The following is a 16,018-nucleotide window of genomic DNA, read 5'->3' on the forward strand; positions in this document are numbered from 1 at the left end:
TTTTGTGTGACTGAGAAGAGAAAATTAACATCCATGAGAAACAGTACAAGGTGGAACTTACGTCTCTGGTGGGATCTTCATTTGAGCATCAGCCAAAATCCACAAGCAGAAACATCCCAGAATCCTCAGTAGGCTCCTTATTCCCAACGTTCCTGTTTCCATCCTGCTTTCCCAAAGTTATTCCCAGTTCATATGTCTCAGGGAATTCAGATTTAAAGTTCAGGAATAATCAGGGGTTTGAAGAAAATGGTTTTCTCATGCTTGCAGCAGGCAGAGACTGCCAATGTTTCTGCTGATGGACTTTTGACCCTTTGTGGTTTCCGTACTGTCTTGGTAAACGTGTTCTTTAGGTGGCATCTTCTGTCAGCTCTGATCCTTGTCAGGGAAAAAGGCAGTCCTTGAAGATCTCAGAGCCATCTACAATGAACCAGATGGAAAACCTAGCACAAACTGCTAGGACCTGACAACGACAAATTTATCTGTCTTTGGATCCTTCAGTTTTTGCTTTTTTTTCACACTCGCAGTGGTTTCTGCTCCTCTCCATGGGTGCCAGATTTGCTGCACAATCCATTTGGATTAAAAACTCTGCTTCCATATGTAACAGGCAGGCAGACAGAGGAAGAGAGAGAGAGAGAAGTAGGAGGGGGGAAAAGATTGGTGAAGGGGATTGGATGAAGGCTCTGCTTTACCTAAGAGGATTAAAACGATTGCTGAAGACAGCCTATCCAGCAACCAATCAGCTGCCAGAGGGGAGCAGCAGCACAGTGCCCTAACACACTGACACACTCATGCAATTATCTGATTATGATCACAAACACCTTTAGGCTTCCTGGACCTAAATAAGTTGTTGGATGAATGTTTGAAGTCAAGCATTCTAATGTATAGGTTTATGTTGGGTAATTTGTACTATTGGTATTATCAATTATTTGTTGTTCATGTGGCCTAATAGTTATATCTTTAGAATGTTTTTACTTATATGCTTTTACTTCATTTTACTTCATTTTAATCTTAGTATAAAGAATGTTTCTGTGTGTTGAATAACTTTGATTCCTTCCTGAGGCCTTACTGAGAGAAAGCAGTGACAACTGCTTCCAGCAGAGTTTACGGCCCGGCCGGAAACTCTGCTCTCCTTGACCTGTTAGATAGCAATAAAGCCGTTGCCGTGAAGACACAACTTGTTCTGCTCAACGCCGTGCCTGGGACAGAAGAATCTAGTGTGTAGATAACATATGTCTAGATAGTGATTGTCATTAGTGCTGCAACTATGTGACGATTTGTTTTCCCCGCCCTTTGAGAGTTGCAGCGCCCAATGTAAGAGGGATCCTAAATGCAATAAAAAGAGAGGAGCAGGCATATGTGATTTCAGAGCGGTAGGAGATTGTAACTGAAAGCACATCTCTGTCTGTTCTCCTCGCGAGTATTCAGAATCCATCTCTCTTGTCTTTCTTGTGTTTAATTAATTTTGTCTTTAATAGGTGTTTGAACCTGACAGTTTAAAATACAGCAATTTTTTGTCATTTGAGAAGTAAAACAAATACAGCTCAACATCGCAGAAATTCAACTTCTTTCTTAATTCTGTTAGCCTGTAATTTTAACGTATGAAAAAAGTCTTCAACCCAAACCAAATGAAGCATATATTTAGTGTATTATCTCATCTTGGTGTTTGTTTTTGGGTTTTTCTTAATGCTTTATTATTATTCTACCTATTAAGAACTAAAATGCAAGAAAAATACTTTTGCATATCGTTCAAATCTTTAAATGATGGTATATTTGTAACAATCTAAAGGCCTCCAAAGCACATTACAAATATATCTATAAAGACAACTCTCCTGCTGTATATTGTCTGTATAGATTTTGGCTGTAGAACCCAACAGTTCATGAATCGACTGGCTTTTCACTTTTACGTTTTTTTATTTGGAGCAGAGCAGACACTAACTATTGGCCTATTGTTCCCAAGAGAGCAAAAGTAGTCACAGTCTGTGCAATATTGTATGATCTTGATCAAGCAGACATGAGAAAAACAGGTAAAAGAGGACAAAAATATTATAACAAAAAGCCTGAAGTGCAGAACTTCAACCTGGAGACCACATGCAAAACTTATCTGGACAAAAATGTGCTTACTGGGAAAGCAGAGAAGAAAACAGTCCAGTTTATGCTGTGACATTATTAGATGGTGAATGGAATAAAATAATCCTTCATAGGAATATCTCAAAATGTTGACAAAATGATTACGGCATGTCATCAAGTGCTGCAGAAGCCTGTTAATCCCCCATTTATTCAAGTCAAGCTTGTGGCAGAAGGGAAACACCTGAAACATACAGGACGGTAGCCTCTGAGCACCAGAATTGAGAAAAACTCAACTATAGGCTAAAGATCCAAAAGAAAAACATAACCAAAGGAGACTAGTAAACAGACAAGCATGCCAAACTAAAGACAATATGCAAGAGGATTCTAACAGCTGTAGTCAGGAGGAGTACTCCACGTGGATTACCCTTCAAAGCCAGACGACCTGCATGCCCCAGGATGAGAATGATTCAGCTGAGATCAATAATCAAGCGGATGAGAGACATGTGTCACCTTCTTTTCCTGGTGACACTGTGTCTGATTTAACTCACAAAGTTCTCTCTCTAACCGCTGATCAGCCAGATATTGAGACTTTAATTGTGCATGTTGGAGCCAACGATCTGGCAAAGCAGAAATCTGAGATTCTGAAAAGGACTTTAATATTCTTCTGAACACTATGGGAAAATTAAAAATGAAGTTATTTCTCAGTGGTCCAATTCCATCACCTCAATGGGGAGAAGAAAAACAGTCCAGGCTGGGCATGATAAACAAATGGCTGATTAAAAGCTGCTCTACCAGCTCAGTGACCTTCATCAACAACCTCTGGATCTACTGGCAGCGCTTTCACCTTTTTGGAAGAGGCGGACACAATCTTAATAAACATGGGATAAAGCTACTCACAGCAAACCTTTTTTTATTTTATCAACAAGGACAGCAACGTCATCATCGCTTCAGAAGAACAGGCTCAAGGATGTCTGACTAGGATGGAACCCCTGGGGATCAGGAGCCAGAACAAGCTGATACAACATCGACTGGAGACGGAGCGACTGGTTCCCTTCCTCCTTCTCCCCCTCCCTGCTCATCCACTCATCCACAAGATTCACAAGACACCTTTGGAGAAATGTTTTCTGGACCAGAGTTTCTTAAATTTACAGACGGAATGAATCAACAGGTTCTAATTGGGACGTCTCTCCTTAGCACTCATGTAACAGACCTCACTACATTTAAGCCACTTGCCTCTGATTTCACAGAGGATCCATCACTCTGCGTTTCTGAGGTCTTAGGCCAGGGTCCAGATATTAACAGTTATGTCGTGTGATCTTCCATAATCTCTCGTGATCCCCTGATCTCGCTAGACCCTCTTTGGAGGGAAATGAATCTGACTAAAATGAATCATGTTATCTCAACTTGAATACATGTTGTTCAAAGTTGAGACAAAAACGATTGCCTCGCGATAACTCGCTTGATATCCCGTGATCTCACTTGCTGTCTTCAGCACAAGATCAGTCTGACTATAATGAATCATCTTATCTCAACATTCATAAATGTGAAGTTGTTGAATTTCTTGTTTATCCAACATGACTGTATCATGTTTTTGTTTGAAACATGAAATCATTTAGTTAAAAGTACATGATGTTCTTATGTTAATGTAATAACCCTCTAAGTTCATTTTTTACAGTGCAGATAAGATCTGATCCCTGCCTGCTATGACTGATCTTTTTATACCAAGATGCATTCTATGACATCCTGAAATTCTCAAAAGTTCTGCTGAGAAAATCCTAAATTACTGCTAACAACCTCACAGGCTGTCAGGGGTTTTATGTTAAATTGGGAAATGTCAATGTACAAAAGGACTACAGTTCTCCTCAGTATCCCATAAAAGATTTTCTCCGTTATAGCGACTCATCAAAGTCTGTACTCTTGACTTTTTCAGACATTTATATGAGGGAGAAGTTTTCTTCAAATGATGAGTCAGTACTGCCCTCTAGTGTGCAACATGCAACTACAGTCATGTTGTGCTTGCACACTGCTGTTTGTTCACTTCCATCCTGTAGTGCTGGAGACAAAAGCTGGAGCCAACTTTAATTTATTCTAAGTGCTGAACAGCAAGTTTTTGAGACGCAAAGTTTTTTGGATAACACTTTATTTGAAGGGTTGTGCATAAAACAGACACGACACTGTCATAAACATGATATGACACCTGTTATGAACATAAAGGAGCATTCATGAACATTTATGACTGTTGTCATGAAGTATCATTTGGTAAATAATGCCACATTTCATGCGAAGTTGACACTTTTAATGGACTTTTAATGCACATTTTTAATGGAACTTTGCAAAAAAAGTGTCATTGTCTACCAAATATCAGAAAGTTGACCATTTTAATGAACTTTTAATGCAACTTTTAGTGCAACAATGGTGGTAGGAGATTGTTCTGCAATTGGTGGGTTGTTGGGTTGTTTTCTGGTCCGTTTATCTCTGTTGTGTCCTTGGGTAAGGCACTTGACCCTTCATGTCTGGTGGTGGCCAGAAGGGCGCGGTGGTGCCAATACATGGCAGCGTATGTCAGACCGCTGTGGCTACTGTCCAGTAGCTCACCATTGGGTAGTAGAATGGGTGATTAAATGAATGTAGTGTGAAGAGATTTGATAAGGCTCTAGTCAAGTTCACATTTAGCATTCTTTCCAAGCAAAGAGTGCATTAGAGTGTTTGTACAGATTGAAACTTGATCTGTAAAATATAAAATGCTTCTTTGTTCTGTTCTTGTCTGTAGAGAATGTTGTGTGTTTTGACCAGTGCACTTCTCTGTTCTCAAACAGCTGCAGAGTTTTCAAAATATATCACCATACTGATGACTGTTGCTGTGTGTGCGGATGGTGGTGGTGGGGGGGGGTCAAAAGGTGGGTTCATCCCTCTTCTATCCCAGGCTTAGCTAGCTTGGAATACAACAATGGCTGTATTGATGGACCTTTTTCCCCCACGTGGCTTGGCATGGTCAGAGTTTTATGTAAGTGTTTCGGAATTATATTGAGCATTTTGTGGAGGAGGGGACAGACCTTGAGCCCTGCAGCTGTTGCCTGGCACGCTCCGGCCTTAGAGAGAACAGACAGCTCACATCAGTTCCAAGTATCCTGCTGCGGCCAATAGTGGGGGGTCTCTGTCATCGCTGGGCATCTGGAGAGGTGCAACGGGTGGTAGACCAGTGGACAGCATCTCCTGAACTTAGGCTCCTCCTGTCAGACTTCTGGGCTTCAGGTCACCCAGCTGGCTCATGTTTTTATTGCCCTTCATGGAGAATCGTGCCACACTTTGAATGTTGGGGTGTTTATATCCTTAACACTGTATGCAAAAGTTTGTGAAGGCTGAGTTTGAAATATGCATATTTTATTGGGCATCCTCAACTCTCAGAAAAACAGACAACAGACCATTTGACCTCAGACAGAAAAGCAAGGTTGGATTGGTAACAATTAGCTCTAGATCAGGTTCATTCAGACAAAACCAGACCATAACCAAAGCTATCTGGGCAAAACACCATTAGGAATAGGAAAGAATTATTTTGCCTAATGGCAGTTTTAATTTAATGTAATTAACTACATTTCACTTCCCATGCCCTTTCATTGTTCAGTTAGCAGTATGAAATATTTTTGGGAAAAAATAATATCAGTTCACAGCATGAATCTTAAACAAAGGAAGTTCTCTTTTACCCACAAGAGGTTGCACTGGGGACACACACCTGTGAGATCTTGTTTCTCGTTGGTCAAGAAGAGAACTGCTTCTTTAAAAAAAAAATACAGCCTTCATATTATCATACGGCCTTCTCCCTAGTGGGGTCAGGAGGGATGCTGGTGCCTCCAGTGGTCAATGGGCAAGAGGACGGGTCACCCTGGACATCTCAAATCATACACTTCCATCCATCCATCCATCCATTTTCTATACACCGTTCTTCCCTAATGGAAGGGTTGCTGGTTCCTCTCCAGCTGCATTCCGGGCGAGAAGTGGGGCACACCCCGGACAGGTCGCCACTCTGTCGCAGGGCAACACAAAGACATACAAGACAAACAACCATTCACACACACACACACTCACACCTATAGAGAATTTAGAGCAACCAATTAACCTGACAGTCATGTTTTTGGACTGTGGGAGGAAGCCAGAGAACCCGGAGAGAACCCACGCATGCACAGGGGGAACATGCAAACTCCATGCAGAAAGACCCCAGGCCGGGAATCGAACCCAGGACCTTCTTGCTGCAAGGCAACAGCTCTACCAACTGCGCCACTGTGCAGCCTGTTTTGATCACTTACAGTTGTGTTCGAAATAATAGCAGTGCCTTTAGAAAAATGAGTAAATGTCAAAATTCTTCAAAGAAATTGTACTTTAATGAACACAGATACATTGGGGACACAGTACATTCTATTCCAAAGCAAAACAATTGCGCAAAGTCATCAAAACTTAAATAATAATAATAATATTTCAAATAAAGTAAGAAATGGCATGTTCAAAAGAATAGCAGTGTTGCCATCTTTCCTTGGAAACTCAAAAATGTACTGTACAAACAAAGAAATTCTTGATAAGTGAACCTAGCTGAGTATCCTAAACTAATATTTTGTTGCAAAACCACGGTTTCCGATGACTGCTTCACATCTGTGGTGCATGGAGTCAACCAACTTCTGGCATCGTTCCACAGGTATTGCAGCCCAGGATAATTGCACTGTATTCCACAATTCCTCAGCGTTTCTTGGTTTTGCCTCATGCACTGCACTTTTTATGTCAGCCCACAAGTTTTCAATGGGATTAAGGTCCGGGGATTGTGCTGGCCACTCCATCAGTTGAATCTTGTTCATCTGGAACCATGCTTTTGCTCGCTTGCTGGTGTGTTTGGGGTCATTATCCTGTTGAAAGGTCCACCTCAAAGGCATTTCCTCCTCAGCATATGGCAGCATGACCTCTTCCAGGATCCTGATGTACTGGAACTGATCCATGATCCCTTGTATGCGGTGAATCGGACCAACACCATAGAATGAAAAACATCCCCATATCATGATGCTTGCACCACCATGCTTAATGGTCTTCAGTGAGTACTGTGGCTTGAATTCTGTGTTTGCAGGGCGTCTGACATACTGCCTGTGACCCTTAGACCCAAAAAGAACAATCTTGCTTTCATCTGTCCACAAGATATTATGCCATTTCTTTTCAGGCCAGTCAATGTGCTCTTTGGCAAATTGTAAACGCTTCTGCACATGTCTTTTCTCAGCAGTGGGACTTTGCGGGGGCTTCTTGCTGGAAGGTTAACCTCAGTAAGACGTCTTCTGATTGTCACAGTACTCACTGTCAACTGAAGGTCTTGCTTGATCCTCTTGGATCCCATCATTGGCTGAGTCTTCGCCAGTTTGGCTATTCTTCTGTCCATTCGAGGGGTTGTCTTTCTTTTTCTTCCTCGTTTTTCAGTTTTTTGCTCCCATTTCAGGGCATTTGAGATCATTTTAGCTGAACAGCCAATGATTTTCTGCACCTCTTTGTATGTTTTCCCTTCTTTAATCAATTTTTTTATTAGGAAACGCTCATCTTCAGAACAGTGTCTTGAACGACCCATTTTCATTGTTTTTTCAGGAGAAATGCACAGCCAGCATGCCAGTTGTCTTGATCCTTAAATACGGATCACCTGTTAACACCCTTTTTTCCCAGAATACCCTCCCTAATTGATGCCCTCTCTAATTGAACTCACCACTGCTATTTTTTTGAACACACCCTTTTCAGTTAATCATTCAATTTCACAGAATCCACAGTATGCATGGCTGTCCTGTTGGGTTTGTTGGTTTTCTATACCTTTATTTTACCCCCCAGAAACTTATCTGGGGTATAGAGTTTGAAATGTTAATAAAACCAGTGATTTTCTTGCTGCTGTTGAGGCACTGCTATTATTTCGAACACAACTGTATCTTGTGAATATAAAAATAAAACTTCTTGGTAATGCTGACATAAAAAAAAGTAGGAGTTTCCTCTTTTCCAAGTCGGCATGAACAGAAATAGGAAACTGCATGTAATCAAGTTTCTCCATCCACTCGGAGAAAAACTCAGTTACAAATTGAAACTTTTACCTTTTTCTCTCTCTGTCTCTCTAATTTTTTAAAGCCTAACTTTATTATTTTTCTTAGTAGTATAGAAACTGACACAGTCGTTCTGTCTTCCACTGTTTTCTGCTGAACACCGTTACTGTCCAATCAGGAACAAACCATTTCATGCAGATCTGAGGGGTGATCAGGGCAAATGTGTGCTTTTTGGTCTGGGAGGGAAAATATCTAATTTTACTGCTCAACACAATTTTAGAAAACACAATATAATTAATTTTGTAATTGACAGGCCCCCATTTTTTATTTCTATGAACAAAAAAATAAAAAATTGTGGAGGGGCCCCTGTTGGTCAGGGGCCCTTGGAAATGTCATAACTTTTCCCCCCTGCATACACATAAATTATAACATTTCAAACATTTGAACACATTTATTTTCAGTTTAATACATAAAGTGACAAAGCTCAATTCTCATGACAAGTTTTTTATATAACCATTCCAAAGTGATCAGAACACAGAAATTCTGACATATCTGAGATCATATTGTTATAAAAATATCAGAGTCATCCTAACTTGAGTTTCTGTGTGTGTGGAGTGGGGATTCAGCTGCAAATCTGATTATTTTGTTTCACAAACAAGCATGTTTTTCAGGTCAGAAGGAAGACTTGTGTGATCACCTCTTACTTACCTCAGATATTTACCTCTGATAAATCCTTGGCTGTTCACCAGTCCAGTGGACAGACAAGGGAAGGCCAGAGGTTCTGTCAGAGAAATTGTGACTCACTGCTAGACATAATTAGGTTCAAGGTGGCTTGCAGTGGTGCAAAAGCTTATATAGGCCTTTTTAAATTAAAATCTAATCAATATATCAAAACTGGCCAGTTATCAGTCACAACTCTGTATAATTTACCACAGATTAGAGTTTATTTGGAAGCTCTCCAAGACTTTCTATCCATTTCTAATATGCTTGTCGGAAGTTGGTCAATGAAATTGGTATTTCCGTGGAGAAAGTTGGGTAACTTTCTGCTAGAAAATTTCAGCTTTCCAAGTATTCTTGGAAGTGGTGTTCATGGAGAAACACGTGAAATAATCTTTTCTCTTTAGCGGCCCCAAGTCAAATTCAGCAGAATTTTCAGAAGTCCTGGCCCAGTGCTTTGCCTTTTCATGCCTCTCTTAATGCAAGACTTGGCATGGCACTTGGGTTCAGCAGATTGAGTTGATGCTCAACACACAACTGGCTCTTAGAATATCAGAAATCCTCCTTCTGCTGCATGGTGTTTTGTTACGTAACAGGAAAAGAGTTTCTAAAGTCAGTGTAGCGGCCACTTGGAATAAACAGCCAGACGCAGGGAGTTCCAAACGGGTGCAGTTTAATCTTGACTTTTCTTGTCACAGACACTGTGAAAACTGTATCATGAAATAAAAATACAGAATTATTGGACGTGCTTAACTCTTGTATAAAATTAACATATTAATGTTCAGACATACAAAGAAAAGAATACGTTGTCCTTAGCTCGTCAGCACACACATATTTGTTTTTAAACAAATAAACCAATGACATCCTACTGCTTTTAAATAAACATTTCTTATTACAAATCACAATTGTGAATACATCATATTCATACCTCATTCTGCTTTCCAAGGGCGCTATTTTAACAATTTTCTTCGGTTTCCTTCAGGATCAAACGCTGAGTCATCATGCTTGGCGAGAACAGGAAGTGCCTCATATCGCAAAACACACGAAGAAGAAATCTAGCCTGTCTAACTAGGTGTCACTGTTTGATTAATGAACAGGAAGGAGAATTTCCCATTTAGTAGCCATTTACAGTCAGTGCTGTAGGACAACTTAAAATAAGGAACAACAAGCTGAGGAGGTCTTTTCCTTAAACTTTAAAGTTTTGTGCCTAAAGTCATACCCAAAAACTGTATGTGTATATTTTATGCAAGCTCTTTTGTCCTCCATGACTGGAGCTGATCCCAAATGAACCAGATAAGCAGCAACAAACCCAGGAATAACATTTTGACTTATTTACAGATACTGAAAGTGTGGATTCTAAGATTTGTAATGATGTCATTCACACAGAAATAACAAAGAGAGGAAGATATGGCTATTTGGAACTTGACAATGTCTTGATGTTTTGAACTTTCCGAACCCATATGCAAAGATAATCTCAGGAGATCTGATTAAAGGTTTATTTACAAAAGACAAATGGCGTGTTGTGCAGGAGTGTCTAATCAGGAGCCGCTGTGTCAGCGGCTACCAGGAGTCGAGTGGTCAGTCCGGGAGGGTGATCAGATCAGTGTGAACGAGCTGAGGTAGGTTCAGGACTGAACCATAACCTCGAGAGATGGAGGCAATCGGGAAGTTGATAGGTAGGGGAGAGTGGGGTAATGTGAACCATTTTTTACATTTGTTTCCCAATAGGCAAGGTAAAATGATGTATCAGTAAAATGTAAACATTTCCTATTAATTTGGGATGTTTCCTAGCTATGGAAGTTATCAGAATATCGTCAAGACAAAGGACAATGAAAATATGATTGTTTTAAAAAAAGTGGTCCTGTGTCTCACTTTACCCCAGATCAGGGGTAAAGTTAGACAGACCAGAAAAATCAATGGGGTAAATTGAACCATTTGGGGGTAAGTTGATACACTTACGTTTTCCACTTTAATACTACCATAACACATGTTGTAACAATTTGAATCCTGACTGACAACCTAATCTTCAAAAACAAAAAATTGTCAGACTAGGATCAGTGTTATGGAGATTGGTTAATTAGTTAGCACTTGAAAGTAACCCAAAGTATTAACATGTAAATCAAATACAACATACAACAATATACTTCAAAATGTTTTAATTAACATACACAGTATGAGAATAATAACACAGGACCTTTAGCTAGTATCTGGGTGTCAAGAGCAAAGTACAAGCAGAACCAGCTAATACACAGTCTGGGTCTCAGAACGTGGACCCATAATCGGAACCAGCTAGAACACACTACAGACTGGGGCTCAGAAAATAGGATTATCATAACCAGCTAGAACAGCTCGGGACTAAGGACAGAGGCTGGACACACCTGGATTAGAACATCAGCTTCATACTCAATGACAATGCCTACTCTACATTCCAGCCCTGAAAGTTACAGGGAAAGGTGAAGAGTTGCTCTCTCCATGTGGTTCCTCCAGGCCTATTAGGTTGAGGCAGCTTTTTCACAACATCACTACAGCCAGATTGTCGAAGAACTCCCCTACTGTAGTTTTATTGAAGGCTGTAGCCCTTCCCAGGGATGTTGCCTCTGGAGTTCGGACAGAGAGATGGCAACGTGCAAGAAACCTCCGAAACCACTCTATTCCTAGAGAGTAGATAATTTATTATTATAAGATTATTATTTAGCATTATTATTTAGCTTGTGATCACTTGCACACCCTAGCATACCTGCACATTGTTTCTCTGTCCAATTGGTTGGAACAGGGATATTGTTTCTCTTTGCGTATTCAAATGCCAGTTCACTGCACTTAACTGGAGGAAGGCCGTGGAACTGATCAGCTAGTTGTTTCAAGTGTTTAGCAAGCTCCTCCTCCATCTCATCTGTGAATATTCTCTTTGCCTCAGCTACTGCACTCCAGGATACTGATTTTACTTGCCCTTTCTCTTTTTTCTTTATTAATCTTTGTAGGGTTGTCTTGTCAATATTTCTGTCCCTTCCAGCTTTTCTTAAAGACTTATTTCCTTGCCTGACCTCAGCAGCTGCACTCTCCAATTCTGCGAGGGGTGTTTGTCCCCAGGTTGTTTTCCTGGTGTACTTTCTTGGCATGATGGCTTTTCTACAATGGTTATGACATAAAAATTAAACAGATGTAATGTAATATTACACTAAATATGTTTAAGACTAAACTTAAATTGTACTTCATGATGGGATAACGTAAGACAGTATATCACATTACCCCACGACATTTGTCTCATTTAACCCCACAGCCACCATTTTATAAAAAACAACATCTCTAGCAAGTCAGGATAATCTTGAACTAGCATCAATCACATGGTTGTATATGTTGGAAGTTCATCAACATGCATGATATAAATTTTTCTACCTGAATTAATTTGCTTTGACACAATAGTTAATTACGTTTATAGCTAGAAAATTTACTTTCACGTGCAAAAAACAAATTTTTATGAAAAAAAACAGTTACCACAGCAACAGCACTAACTTCACCTTCCTGGCAAGGGGAGAATGGGATGGGCTTGTAAATATAATGGTCACATGACCATAATTTTGTTCCATAGATATAGGGGGTGTCTCACATTACCCAATGTCTCACAATACCCCACTCTCCCCTATACGTAACTTGCCAGGGGAGCACAGCAGAGTAGAAGCAGGGAGGTTTCACCAAATCCTCAGATGGAACTGCAAATCCCGCACTTCGTATGGAGTGTCAAGACAACAGGAGCCTAGGAATCACAAGAAAGGTACAGAACAGGTACCTTTCTTGTGAAGGTACCTGTTCTGTACTTCTATTCTCTAGAAGTAATAGTTCCCTATTACTTCTAGAGATCTCAGAACCAGATGTACCAAAAGGGTGAAAACACTCTGGCGACAAAGTGCCGGGAACCTGCTCCTCTTATGCTCCCACTGATGATCCACAGGTGCGCAAAAACACCTGTGGAGAGGGTGCATGTCTTCGCCAGCGAGCTCATGAACGCCACCTGGGAGGAAACCAGAGGGAATGCCAAAGCCGCAGATCCTGACAGACTGTTACGCCCCTAAGGTCTAGGGGTCCAGGGGCAGTAACATAAAAATGTCCAGAGAAAAAAGGGATTAAAAAAATGTGATTTATTACAAAAAAAGGAGGTTTCACAGAACCAAGTCACAATAAATTCAACCCAAATGATACAGGAGAGAATTTAAAAAAGCAAGGAGAACTAACAAACTAAAGAATATTAAGTGTTAATGAAATTACAAAGTGTCCAAACAAGTCAAGCCAAAGTAAACTCAAACCAACCCAAAAGAAAGAACAAAAGGGAGCACCAAACCTCCCAAATAGTGATGTTATGTGATGTGCCGAGGCTTCGAGGCATGTGTCGAGTAATGGAGGGGGCGTTTCCGTAAAGCGCGTATCGACGCTTGCTTCATTTAGGGGAGGAGCCGAAAACGATGACGTCCGAAGCCTCGCTGCCCGGCTGTACCACGTGACTGCTTCGGGAAGTGGCTCAGATTTTGGCGCGGGGTTTGACAGCTTTAGAAACCCCACAGGCTCCATTCAAACTGTGGGTTGTTGTAGGCGAGTTGCGGTCAGTTGAGAGAGTGGATAGAGTTTTGATAGTTTGGATAGCAGAGTTTGTATAGTGGTTATTTAGTTTGAGACAGGTAGGGAGAATATATATACCGTAATTTCCAGACTATAAGCCGCGACTTTTGTCTCACGCATTCGACCCTGCAGCTTATACAACGATGCGGCTTATATATGAATTTTTTCTAACGGCCAGTAGGGGCGCTGGGGCTGAAAAGGTAAGCGTGAGATACCTGGAATATATCTGTAGAGGAAGACTAATGTAACATCATGCTTTGTGCATGAATAAAATTAGCTTGAACAGACCCTCATCATGGAGAATGCAGAAGAAATGCATATGATGCAGTTTTCAAGTTAAAAGCAATCGAGCTGGCCGATAAAGAAGGAAACTGACACTGAGAAAGAAGACTTCCATGGTTTTCAGAGAACAGGAGGAAGGGGATGACGGCTCTCCGTGACTTTTAACCGTATGTTATTTAAACCAGTCCTGTTAGCGTTGTTTCGCTATATTGCTGCCGTTCAGAAAGAAAAGCTACGGCATATTATTATCCGTTTTATTTAAACCAACCCTGTTAGTGTTGTTTTGCTATATTGCTGCTGATCAGAAAGAAAAGCTTCGGGATATTATTATCCGTTTGTTATTTAAACCAGCCCTCTTAGTGTTGTTTTGAAAGAAAAGCTACAGCATATTGTTAAAACTTTAAAAACACTGTCGCCTCCTCTCCTCCCTCAAACGTAACCCAAATGTTACAACACTTTCTGTGTACCGTCTTTCTTTGTAAATATCTCATGTTTCAATATAGGCACATGCGGCTTATACACCGGTGCGGCTTATGTATGTACAAAAATGTGTTTCCTTTAAAAATGTAGGGGGTGCGGCTTATAATCAGGTGCGCTCTATAGTCTGGAAATTACAGTATATAAATAAACACTACAACTTCCCCCACCCAATAGGGCAGTTTCACTAGGGAGTCATAGGAAAGCACGGGCCATCGCACGTCGTCCACAACTCCTCGTCCTCTGGTCGTACCCAAGGGAGAGAGATAAAAGGTAGAGAGAGAGATCTATATATAGATCTATAGAAACAGAAAAATAAAAAATAGATATGTACAGAGAGACAGAGAGAAATAGATAGATACATACAGACAGAAAAAGAGAGAGAAAGAGAGAAAAAAACAGACAGAGAGAAAGAGATATATAGAGATAGAGATAGAGAGAAAAAAATATATATATATACAGTGAGAAAGAGAGAGAGGGAGACACAGAGAAAGGAAAAAAGAGAAAATCCTATCCTGTCCCACAGCTATCCTATTTTGAATTTTAATTCTAATATTAAGGATATGTGAGTTTTGACCACCTGATTTAACTCGAGTTACCTTGAATTCCAATACCATCATCACACACATCATAAGCAGATTTGCTCTGGAATAAGCAAGATATTGATCTAAATCAGGGGTGGGGTGATCTGAAAGAATTTTTTTCCCTTCCCCCTTTATTTATTTATTTATTTATGTGAAGCTTCAAGAAATGAACCCTTTCTCGAACCAGTTGGCTCAAGTGGTTCAATGCCTCATGAGGCTTCATCTCACCATCACTACTCCTAAACACAAGCTTCAAGCAAAAACAAAACTGTTCAAAACTGCCCAAAGCAGTTACAAGTATCAGAGGTGGAGCAACAGCTTCACAAAACCTCTTCATGCTAGCTGCCCCACCACAGGAATGATTTTAAGAGCCTTTTATATGGTGCAGGTGGGCCTCATCAGCGTCTGATTGGCTTTTCTGATCCAATGGAGTAGCAGCTCTCCTGCAGCCAATCAGGAAGGTGTTCTGGCACAGCTGAACCTGCATAACAAAAAAATAAATAAAGGAGCCTGCACAGCCTCAAGAGGCCAGGGGCCATAACACTCCCCCCCTTAACTTACAAAATCCAGTTTTGTAAATACTAAGTGTCATACACATAAATAAACAAAAACCATACTCACAATCTGGAAAGGCCATCTGCAAGAACATTTTCTGTTCCTTTTTTATGTTGAATATTCAGGTTGTATTCTTGGAGTAGTAAAGCCCACCGCATGAGGCGCTGACTGTGGTTGTACATACGTGACAGGAAGACTAATGGGTTATGGTCAGTGAAGACATCGATCAGTAAACTACTGGAACCAAGGTATACATGGAAGTGCTGAAGAGCCAATAACAGAGCAAAGGTTTCCTTTTCAATGGTTGAATAGTTCAGTTGATGTTTATTGAACTTGTGGGAGAAATAGCAAACCCTGCAAATCTTCCTGTATTATCACTGCACCAGCCCCAACAGTGCTGGCATCCACCTCTAGCTTGAAAGGTCTGGTCAGATCAGGTGTAGCTAATACAAGTGTGTGGCAAAGAAGAAACTTGGCACTTTCAAAAGCATTTTGGCACTCATCTGACCAAACAAAGTCAGTCTTTGGGCTAAGTAGATTGATTAACGGTTGAACTACTGAGGAGAAATTTCTGCAAAAATTCCGGTAATAGCCAACCATGCCCAGAAATCTACACAGCTCATGGCGTGTTTTGGGTGTAGGGTAATCATTAATTGCCACAACTTTAGTGTTGAGGGGACGGAC

At 40.6% G+C, this 16,018-nt stretch overlaps 1 protein-coding gene across 1 annotated transcript in view; it reads right to left on the minus strand.

Annotated features, from left to right (window-relative positions):
- Nucleotides 1-527, minus strand: part of LOC122836049 (voltage-dependent calcium channel subunit alpha-2/delta-4-like) — a 67,827-nt gene extending 67,300 nt beyond the window's left edge. The window contains exon 1 of the mRNA XM_044125694.1: nt 62-527. Coding sequence (XP_043981629.1) covers nt 62-162 — 101 coding nt within the window. The 5' untranslated portion in view covers nt 163-527. The remainder of the gene's footprint in view (nt 1-61) is intronic.
- Nucleotides 528-16,018: the final 15,491 nt, after the last annotated feature.

The sequence above is a fragment of the Gambusia affinis genome, linkage group LG08, assembly GCF_019740435.1.
Source record: "Gambusia affinis linkage group LG08, SWU_Gaff_1.0, whole genome shotgun sequence".
NCBI classification, from domain to species: Eukaryota; Metazoa; Chordata; class Actinopteri; order Cyprinodontiformes; family Poeciliidae; genus Gambusia; species Gambusia affinis.